General features: G+C 51.4%; 3 protein-coding genes across 3 annotated transcripts; 2 read left to right on the forward strand and 1 right to left on the reverse strand.

Moving 5' to 3' along the window:
* Positions 1 to 138: 138 nt before the first annotated feature.
* Positions 139 to 3,397, reverse strand: NCU01991 (hypothetical protein). Its single transcript, XM_959763.2, has 4 exons — positions 2,835 to 3,397; positions 1,739 to 2,780; positions 928 to 1,680; positions 139 to 864 (listed from the first exon to the last, which is right to left on the reverse strand). Exons 1-4 carry the CDS (start codon positions 3,232 to 3,234, stop codon positions 525 to 527), a joined length of 2,535 nt encoding a protein of 844 aa, XP_964856.1. The 5' UTR covers positions 3,235 to 3,397; the 3' UTR covers positions 139 to 524.
* A 1,237-nt stretch (positions 3,398 to 4,634) lies between these two features.
* NCU01990 (UPF0016 domain-containing protein) lies at positions 4,635 to 7,238 on the forward strand. The gene is made up of 3 exons (XM_959762.3): positions 4,635 to 5,583; positions 5,639 to 6,533; positions 6,591 to 7,238. The coding sequence occupies exons 1-3, from the start codon at positions 5,032 to 5,034 to the stop codon at positions 6,659 to 6,661; spliced, it is 1,518 nt and encodes a 505-aa protein (XP_964855.2). The 5' UTR covers positions 4,635 to 5,031; the 3' UTR covers positions 6,662 to 7,238.
* A 502-nt stretch (positions 7,239 to 7,740) lies between these two features.
* NCU01989 (hypothetical protein) lies at positions 7,741 to 9,824 on the forward strand. The gene is made up of 8 exons (XM_959761.2): positions 7,741 to 8,024; positions 8,092 to 8,167; positions 8,241 to 8,673; positions 8,754 to 8,786; positions 8,838 to 8,869; positions 8,941 to 9,014; positions 9,166 to 9,236; positions 9,306 to 9,824. The coding sequence occupies exons 1-8, from the start codon at positions 7,978 to 7,980 to the stop codon at positions 9,404 to 9,406; spliced, it is 867 nt and encodes a 288-aa protein (XP_964854.2). The 5' UTR covers positions 7,741 to 7,977; the 3' UTR covers positions 9,407 to 9,824.
* Positions 9,825 to 10,565: the final 741 nt, after the last annotated feature.

Genomic DNA, 10,565 nt, shown 5'->3' on the forward strand with positions numbered 1-10,565 from the left:
CACGGGATGTTGTTCCTGGAAGACAAACTTGACATTGTTCAACCTGCCAGGTCACCTCACTTGTGCTTCTGAAGGAAAAATAGAACCAAGATTGCTAGTACGTAGTAATCACCATGATAACTATTGATACTTTACTTGGACCTGTTCAGTGCCAAGCTTTACATCCCACACTCGGTCTAGGTGGCCGCCTTCCCTTTCGGCTTGAATGACAGCTTGATACTGACTACTTTACTCAAATTGCATTATCGTGAGCCCTTCTTGCTGTCAATTGGTTCTCCTCAACGGTAGTCCCAGCCTGTACTTAAGGATACAGTTGGTCCGAGCATCCATTGTACCCATCTCTTCCTTTTCGTCTTCCTCCAAAAGGACATATAGCCTTGCTTTGGCTCATAAAAGCATGATTTGTTTTCTAGTATGTTTGCTTGCTCTCTTTTGGGGCGTACTCTTAGGCACAGCTTCTTATATCACTCTCCTGCTACGGCCCTCACCTGCGTAGCATCAGCGATCGGATACACAAATGGACCCTATGATGTGGAAGCAGCTTCTATCGCTTCTGCATCGACAGGCACCTCATCTGAGACCACTGCCGAGGCCTCGGGTTGCGCCTCAGTCTGTACCTCCGCCTGTGTTTCGAGTTGCATGTCCGGTTGTTCCTCGCCCTGCACCTGCGCTTGGTCCTCCGCTTCGGCGGCGCTTGCTTGCTCCTGCATCGGCTCTTGCGCGTGATAATCAGTATTGATGGGAAACCCGTTCCGGACGTCGTCTTCCTTGCGGTCGGGATTTTTGCCGCATGCCTTCACAGCTTCTTTCTCTTTTTTGCCCAGCACAACGAGATCAAAGGACGGAGGCAAAATAGCATCAGCCCTGTACCAGACGTGTCAGTAGCGGCCAGATAAGGTTTAGTAAGCAAGGCGTCAAGTCACTCACTTTAAGAAGTCCTGCTTTAGCAAGCGAGCTTTGTCTCGCAAAGCCTGCTGGTCACGAGGGCGCTCAAAAGGGATTTTCCCCTCCTTTATTTCCTTCTCGATGACGCTCCATTTACACTTGTACGTATCCACTGCCTTGATCAACATCCTGATGTCATCGCGAAGCCAGGGTGACCGACTCTGTGGTCCTCTGGCTTTCCGGTTAGCTGCCGAGAGCTCTCTCGAGCGTTGCGACACGGCGTCGAGGTCAGGCTCAGCCTTCGTGCCTGAGGACGGTGAATACCTAGCCACAGCAGCGACAGCGGCAGCAGCAGTAGCGGCAGATGAAGACGGCGTCCCAACATCCCCCATTGCACCCTCTGCGGCAGGAGTGGGGACAGCAGGCCTCGGGCGACGGGTCCTTGGCTTTTTGGCTGGCGGTTTGCTCACATCTGATCCATCGACTACACCATCATTACCGCTCGGCGAAGCTCTCTTAGGTCGGCCTAGCTGGGCGGCTGACTGTGCGTAAAGAGTGCCGTTTTGAAAAGCACTCGGATTACTGGGGTACGCCAAAGGCGGCGATTGTTGAGCGTCGAAGCTAGGGGGGTATGGAGCACGCCCAAGGGGGGGGTAACTGCTCAATGGGAGTTCATGGGGTCTTCCGAAGATATCCTGGGTTGTCGAGAAACCTCCATCTTGTGCTTGTGAAGCTTCGCTATCAGATTCCAGAGGTATCTTCTGAAGAGAAGCCAAATAATTCAATTGTCTTTGCCTGTAACAGATATCATATTAGCATAGAGGCCCAGTAGCCTAGGAGGTTGTATACATACCCAGTAACTGCCAGTGACTCACTCTCCAACTGAGACTGGATTTGTGTTTCCTCTGCCGAGGAATCCGGCGCGCCATACTGTGTAGCTAGGTAAGACGGTCCCGGTGGCACAGGCTGTAGTTGTCGTTTGGTTTCGTGGAAACAGGTCTCCAGGCTATCCCTAATAGCCCGTAGAGACGTGTGAGGGTCATACAATTTCTTGATATGCTCCAAGCAAGCATGAAGAGCGGCGTCGTCGATGGATTCGTTGGGCAGGCATCCGCAGATGGATTGCAGCCGTGTAATATACCCTTCCTTGTGCCAAGGGTCGCCGTTCGGGTCAATGCCCGGAACCAACCTCAGCGGCAAAGCATCCTTGTTGCCTTGTTTGAAGTCCTCCACTGCTTCCACACTTGGGACCCCTTGACAGAACGTATCCGCCAATATCTCCGACCGGCTTACGGGAAGCTGGTTCTGCGCCTCGAAATTCTGGAGGGTGAGCATGAACAAAAGCGTCCGGATTTCCACCACTATGGTCATGATGTCTTCTGGCTTAAGGAGCGCCGAATTCTCGACTCCATCCACTACCAGAGACTGGGCGATTATGTCATCGCAAACCTGCAAGTCGGCCAAGTCGTCTTCGGTTTTACCCTGCTGAATCACATCAATTCGATCGAACATTGTCGCAAAGTTGGCGAGCGTCACAGTCTTACAGGCGTCAGAGCCGGCCGGCGAGTTGGGGTCGACTTCCATGGCCGAAAGAACGTGCTTGAGGTTGATGCTAGGTTCGCTGTTGTTGGAGATATAACGTGAGCGGTACATTTCGAATTCTTCTTCCAAAGCTGCCTGCTCGTCAGGGTCCCTCTGTTGAGGGTGTATTGTGGCTAGGAGAGTGAACAGTTTGTCCGCTGAAGCGAAGAGATGTGGCAACATGCGGCTCATCAAAAGCCTCTCCTTTCCCCTCCTTGCCGGAGTTCTGCCCAGCTCGGAAACTGTATCAATGGATACCCCCCGAGCTGGGGCACCAGTGAATGATGTTGATGTACCCCTACGAAGAGCAAAACCTGTTGCAGACAATTAATATGACGATTATGGGTAAATTAGCCATGTAGTCTTACTTGGGGTTTCTGGCTGAGAGGAGATGGCGTCCGTGCCAGAGACACGGGTGAGAACGCTATTAACGCTCACCATGCTCCCAGCACGAGCATCACGGCGCGTGCTTCGACGGGCAACTTCAACGAAGGCCTGCTCAGAATCCTTACTTTGGCCTTTCGGGGCTGGGACGGGAGGAGGAGGCATCCCTAATTCCTGAGCACCAGTGATAGCTGGGTCAATCTGAGCATCCTGAACCTGCTGTTGCTGTTGCTGTTGCTGGAGCTGGTGCTGCTCTGCCTGCTCCCCTTGAGTAGGTGGCGGAGATTGCTGCTGGAGACGCATGGTACGCCGGACAGCAACCGTCGTTCCCTCGGCCGGTTGTTGTTGCCGCGTGCCAGGACGACCTCTCCCGCGTCCCGTCATTGTTCCCCTCACTGATTCACTGACCAGCACGTTCCGTGAGCTCAGCTGTCGAGAAAGATGGATGGAAATGCGCGTGCTTGTCGTCGACGACAGCAAAGAAGGGTTGGGGTTAGGGTTTAGTCCGCGTCGACGAAGTTTGTTTTGAGATTTTTTTGCTGTGAGGATTTCGGGGTTGGAGGAGGAAGGCCCAATTCGATTTCTTTTGCCAAGGACAGGAAGCCAAGCAATACCTGCCCCACTACCACACCGGCCGTGATCTTTCACGTGACCGCCCAGCACCGTCGTCATCCCTCCAGGGGTTGTTTTGTACTCGGGCGACGTGAACCGCGCCTTGCAGCGGGCAATCACAACCTCATGCCGTAACCTCTACCATAGGTACCTAATCCACTTGCCTGTAGTTGAAGACCGCCCAACAATCAACAAGACGTGCCCGGTGACCATTCCCCCAATTCAGCCGACACAAGTCATAGAGTCGACTTAGGATTGGGGTCAGAGGCTACTGTAGGTACTCACTAACTCAAGCCCATGGCTCCACTGCACGGTATTTCTGTTAGTACCTACCTATCCGGACATTCAGAGCTCTGAACAGATCTCGACCGACCGGACCGGAAGTTGTCAAGTCACATTACCTTCCAGGATCGTATAGAATTACCGCGGTTCCAGGTTGTCTGAAGGAATCGTGGACTGTAGTATTGGGAGTTTTCGGAACAACATCGTAGCATCTACTCCCAATCAAGAGAGACTGAAAGGTTGTTAATTGGTGTGAGGTGTATCCAGACTCGCTCAGACTGGGTCGCTGAAAAGACCCAACAAAGCAAAGCAAAGATGTACCGACTACTGATACCTCTACCAGGTTTGAGGACCGCGATCTCCCAAGTATCTTTATGGCCCAGCGTCCAAATTAATTCATGGGCTGCAGACTTGGAGTAAGTGGTAATGATTTCCACCAGGCAAGGAAATATTTCAAGTGATACTAGTTGCAACACGACCATGCATTGTCACCTCTACAGCGATCCTCAAGGGATCTTACCAAACCTACATTCAGTTGGCTTGCTAGTGATATGGCCTCATCAATATAGCCTCACAGAATAACGTAAGCAAAATCGTGGACAGAGTCTCTACTGTATGGCTTTGAGGTCGCTTTGTCTTGTGGGTTACATCGATAGTTTGGCAGTCTACCCCTGACCTTCCGATGACTACCATGCACTAACGTAATGTCCTAGTTCAACAGGCATGATCCTGCTAGGCGTGGGATAGCTGAGATTGGTGCTACTGGTGTACACAAGTTCCAGCTCGGCGCGGTCCCGCGGTTGTTGTTCGATGCATGGCAGTAGGGGGAATCCAAGCGCGCGGTGGCGGTGCGACGTGCACCCTTTCTCGTGCATCTACACTACCCCAGCTTTCCATCCACTTCAGGTTCCAAAAGCGAAGCTCCAACAGGCTGGAACCCCTGATTAGGTAAACACTCCATCTGTCGACAGGCCGCAGAACTTCTATCGCAACTTTTGCCTCTGGCCAGTTCTGCTCTGATTCCGCATTTGGGAACCGACACTGCTGAATCACCATCTGCCCGCTATTCGATCGCTCTTTACTGTCCCTACGTCCCTAACTTCATGCGGTGAGACATCAGTTTTCTGCTTCTTTACCTTCTTTGGTCCGGCGCTAGCTCTTCCCGAAATCTGGACGATCACCACGTTTGCGAAGAACGCCGACCGCAATACTATCGATAAACATCCGCCTTCTGGCAACTCTTGCTCCGATTCAACGAAAAGACACCGACCCAAAGTCGCCTCCACAATGAGATTGCGACAGCTTCTCATCCCCTCCCTTGCGGCCACTGCCGTCATCGCGCAGTCGACGACGGAGAGCAGCAAGCAACTCGAGAAGAATGCGGCTATCGATTCCCTAGTCGACGTCCCACCAGTCGCTAAGAAGTATGGCACTAAAGATGCGCCTGTTGATGGCAAGGATGGGAAGCCGCACGCGGGCCCCTTTGTCGACTTCGAGTCTTCTGCTCCCGAAACCACCAAGGACTTGCCTGTTTTGAAAGACCGCCCAGAAGATCCTACAATTGTGGGCGGGAAGAAGATACCCGATACCAACGATGGAGTCATGGACGACCCCAATCGACAGGGGCCCAAAGAAGGCACCACAGGTACAAGCGGCGGTGTAAGCGAGAAGACCAAGGAGAGGATCCTGAAGGAGAACGAGACTGGCGAGAAGGTCGAAAACAAGCCTCAGGCCCCTAAGGAAGCTCCTCCTCTGCCGCACGCAGAGCAGAAGAAGGTGGACAAAGAAACGCAAGACAAACATGGTGACAAGGCGGCAGACGATATCACGGGCTTCGAGGTGAGTTTAGCGTGTCTACCAGGTCGCGACGGGGCCCAGCTAACCACCGGTTCAGAAGCCAGCAAATCTCCCTGACAAGACACACGACAAATCCCCCCCTCTACCTGACTCGGCGGGAAGAATCGACCATCTAGACGTCCCCAGTGGAGAGAAGACGGGAGCCAGTCTCGGTGAGTCCGGCAAGGGCACTGAAGGCGTCATCACACCTTTCCACTCTTTCTTCCTTTCGTTCACCATGATTCTTTTTTCCGAGATCGGTGACAAGACATTCCTCGTTGCAGCCTTGATGGCTATGAAGCACGACCGCCTAGTTGTGTTTTCCGGCGCTTTTGCTGCCTTGATCACCATGACCATCCTCTCAGCCGTCTTGGGACACGCTGTACCCACCCTTATTCCCAAGAAGATCACCAACTACCTGGCTGCCGCTTTGTTCCTTGTCTTTGGAGCTCGGTTGCTCCGTGAGGGTATGGCCATGAGTCCCGATGAAGGCGTTTCCGCCGAGATGCAGGAGGTCGAGCAGGAGCTTGAGGAGAAGGAACACCTTGCCCGTAAGCAGGGCCGCAGGAGGTCGAGCGTCTCCCCCTATAGTCTGGAAATGGGTCTTGGTAACCGCAAGTCTCGCTCCAAGTCCCGATTCCCGACGCCGCCTCGCAGCCCCTCCAGCTCGCCCGATGCACGAAACGCTTCGCCGCGTGGAAGAAACCTTACGGAATGCCTCGCCGGTTTCAACAACCTTGTGTCTCTTCTGCTGAGCCCAGCCTGGGTCCAAACCTTCGTTATGACCTTTTTGGGCGAGTGGGGTGACCGCAGTCAAATTGCAACCATTGCCATGGCGGCTGGTCAGGACTATTGGTGGGTCACGCTCGGAGCTGTTGTCGGCCACGGTATTTGCACGAGTGTTGCCGTCATCGGTGGAAAGGCTATTGCAGGCAAGGTCAGCCTGAAAGTCAGTAAGTTGACAACGCTTTCCCTTTTACAATGCACGCATGCTAACCGCTACATTTTAGTCACCGTCGGTGGTGCTGTTGCCTTCCTCGTCTTCGGCGTCATTTACCTGGTTGAGGGCTTTTATTCGTAGACCAACATGGCTTATGACGTTCCCGCTTCGAATGCGTCACTTGTCCCTTTCAGCATCATTACATCAAACTTTCGCACCCGTTCCCTAGAGCTATTGTTTGTAATTGCTTCAGACGCCGCATTGGACATACACGGCAAGGTTTTCAGAGACTCTTCCTCTTTCTTTTTTTTCTTTCCCCTCGAGAAGGGTTTCTTTTGCTCTGCAACGCAGAGTCATGCTGGGTCAACCGGATAAGGCCATATGAACAATAACCTACCCCTGTATGCCTTGCCGGAACGATGCGGTCGTGGCTGATTTTTTTCATTCTCCTTCCAACCTCATTTTCTTTAATCTTTTAACGTTCCCTTACGTGAAGTGTAGTATCTCAAAGGCATTGATGGGATGGGTGTTGATATGGTGGATAATGATACAGGTTGGGGATACGGACTTCACATACGTACAGTATGGGCTATTGTAACGGTGGACACTATCCAAATTAAATTAGTGTAAGAACAATTAGAAAATCGAAACGAATAATGACACCACTTAGGGTGAGAAGGGAGGAAAGGGCCAACTTTCAATGTAATCTATTTGCGACAAGATCATCGTCTATCGCCCTCGTGGACGAAACCTGTTCGCATCAGCGTGACAAGCGCAGCATGGCAGAGGGATGTACATATACTCAGTGGCAGGCAAGTCCACTAAAGCTAAGCCAAGTAATGATTATCCCGAATGCTAGCGGTCACTGGCGTCTATAAATGGTTTACGAACACCTTTAAGATGACATACACTGCTGTGGTTTGGCAGTGCGTCCGAGCCAGGACGGTACACAATCATGTCCACTTTGAGGAGCTTTGCGAGAATGAACAGACCCAGGTGCAGGCGCGTATTATCGGCGGAGGGAATGTCTTTGATGTCATAGGCAGGTTTTTCTGTTAGCTGGCTTGCTCTACGACAGGCCCAAAAGTTGATGTTCGTCGAAGTTGCACAATTGACGGAGGTCACGGAGCAAGGGAGAAGTGTCTGAGTGCCAAGACTTTGCAAACGATGTTTGAACTGCTCGATGACGTAGTTGGGGCATCAGGCCGTTCGTTTGAATAGCATCTTTCATCTTGCTCGAAACAACAAAACAAGTCCTTCGAACCCCCGCACTCGAACTTCGCGAGAACCTAAGAAGTCCACCAACCTGAAGGTCACAATTAGTTCAATTTCGTGGTCTTTTCGATCTAACAGCTGCACCAGCGCTTCGACCGCAATACCGTCCACCTTCTCTGTCTATCAGCAAACGATTATCACCAGTCTCAATATTTCAGCCATCCATCTCTATTCGCGACACGATGTCAGGTATTGTCGAGTCAGTCCAGGCCAAGGCCCAGGAAGTCGCGTAAGGCCTTCGTATTTCAAGAGCACCTGGCCGGATACTCGATACTGACGCTTAGTGATGGGAACAGGAAAGAGGACTATGACCGCGCCAAAGCCCTGATCAATGATGCTGCAAAGAGCGGGTCCTACTTGTATCCCATCAAGGTGTGTTCGCATACCTTCGCAGTGAAACCTTTCAGCCGGGACATAGCGTTGACGATTTTCCCCCTTGTTATAGGGAATCTTCTACTTCTTGAGCCATCGCAGCCTTTGGAAGCCCCTCCTCAAGAAGCTGGCCCCTATTGTGACGCTTTCTGTCGGAGTGGTAACGGGCATGTTCTTCTTTACCTACGTGCCGCAACTCGCTCTTATGACTTTCGTCAACGGGCCGCTCGCAGTCCTCACCACAGCAGTGCTCGTTTTGAACGAGAGCTCTGCAGTCATTTCATTCCTTTCCAGGAACTTCGTCATGCAGGATGCCCTCTTGGACACCTTTGACGGCACCCTGATTTCCAGGGACGCTACCAATCTTGTCAGTGAAGGCAGAGAGCTGAAGTCGGGCAGGGATCCCATTCAAAGACTGGGAAAAGTTCTCAAGAATCCTTTCCAGCGTTTCAGCCCCAAGGCGTTGATCCGATATGTCATGTACTTGCCGCTTAACTTCATTCCAGGTACAAGAAGATTGGCCCCCTTCCCCCACCATTGCATTACGTTTCTCAAAGTCGCATATACTGAAACAAAAGTTGAATAGTTGTCGGCACGGTAGCATTCATCGTCTTGCAAGGTAAGAGCTCGTCCTCTGTCAACATGTGAAATGTGTCACTAAGTCCGATAGGACGCTCTCGCGGCAGCACGATTCACGACCGGGTAAGTCAATGGCACCTGCAATGCCAACCTGCTCAACTATCAAAAGAAACCAATGTTGACCTTGGAGTCAGTACTTTCAACTCAAGCGATGGTCCCCAAACCAAAAGGCGGAGTGGCTTTCGAAGCATACAGGCCCATACTTAGCGTAAGTAATTTTGCGTGATGGGGTTTCCGCACGAAACATGTCCTACAATCTATCAAAAAGCTCCACTGGCTGGTCTTCCATAGAAGCAGTTGATGCCATCAGGGAGCAATGCTTTTCTCGACCGAATTCTCGCTGACAACGTATCGAATAGCTTCGGTGTTCTGGCAACGCTCCTTGACATGATTCCGGTTGCTTCCGTGTTCTTCTCGTTCACAAACGCCGGTAAGTTTCACTAGAACAAATGAGTTCTTTGCCTGATAAGAAAATACAAGCAACTAACCACTACCATAGTTGGTGCGGCGCTCTGGGCGGCCGATATCGAACATAAGGAGACCGAGATGACCAATGGCACTGCTCCTGGTCTTCGTGAAGCAGCGAAGAAAGCCGAGTGAGATGGTACCAGATCGAAATTGATTAATGTATCACACAGAGGCACATCCCTGAGTGGGAGGTATCTTTAACTTGACACAGTTGGTCAATTCGGAGGTGGTGTTGCATGTTGCATCTGCTTGGCCGAAGAGGTACGGCATTTTGACAGCGCAGGATGCTGTGCGACCAGTTCAAGCCCTCGCTCGAATCCGACTTGCAGACTTTTCCTGCAAGATTTTTGGTCAAAAACTTTCCTCCGCCTCTTCATTTCGGAGTACTGGATGGTTAGGACATCATTTCCACTCGGCAATTGCCTCACCACCCTGAATACGAGAATAACCAAGTCTTAACTCCATGAGAATTCCAGTGTTCAGCGTGGCTTTCGAGTGAATATCCCAAATCAAGCCTCAAGAGTGAAAACTGTCTTGAACTGGAGCAGAGTGTATTGCACGTGTTGTCTTTGAGATAATGAGTGTCTCAGGGTTCCTAAACTTGTGTTGCTCACACTTTCGAAGCTCATATACGGTTAATGATTAAACCGAAACATCTCAAGTGCTGCCACGGAAGCAGCTTGAGTGGGCTCGGCTGCAGTACTTGTCAGTTTGCTTCACGGTCGAGGCGTCGTTCTTTCTTCCCGTCATCTTTCCAACGGCCGGATACGCCATGCAGGTAGGCATTTTTATGGTGCACAAACCCGATCTCCCCGACCAAAGCGGCGGCCAGCCTGACAGCGCCTTCTTCTGTAAGGGCAGGCAAGAGAGTGACCCGACAGGACATCCGAGTCCTAAGACTCTGATGTTTTCTGTCACAAACAAATATCGGAACACGACATGGAAGTGAGCAGTCAAATGCTTGTGATAGCTTTCACTAACAAGATTTCCAACAGGTAGTCCTCTCAGCATCTACCTATCGATACATGTACATACTATATCTCCCACGGCGCCACAAACCAAGTGTGTGACGTTCCTTCAGAAACACCTAATCTACTTTTACTCCACCGGTTGCTTACATACTTCAAGTACCTTTGTCATTTTGGTTTGACGTCCTTGACTTTATAACGGCGCCTTGCGTGTTGCTGAACATGCTCAGCTCTACGCCGCCCTTGGAGTTTAAGCAAATGCGGCACTATCTGATGGATTCTCGACTGGAACTCGGCCGATACTCAGTCACCAACGGCTAGCT

This window comes from Neurospora crassa, linkage group I (genome assembly GCF_000182925.2).
Source record: "Neurospora crassa OR74A linkage group I, whole genome shotgun sequence".
Taxonomy (NCBI): domain Eukaryota; kingdom Fungi; phylum Ascomycota; class Sordariomycetes; order Sordariales; family Sordariaceae; genus Neurospora; species Neurospora crassa.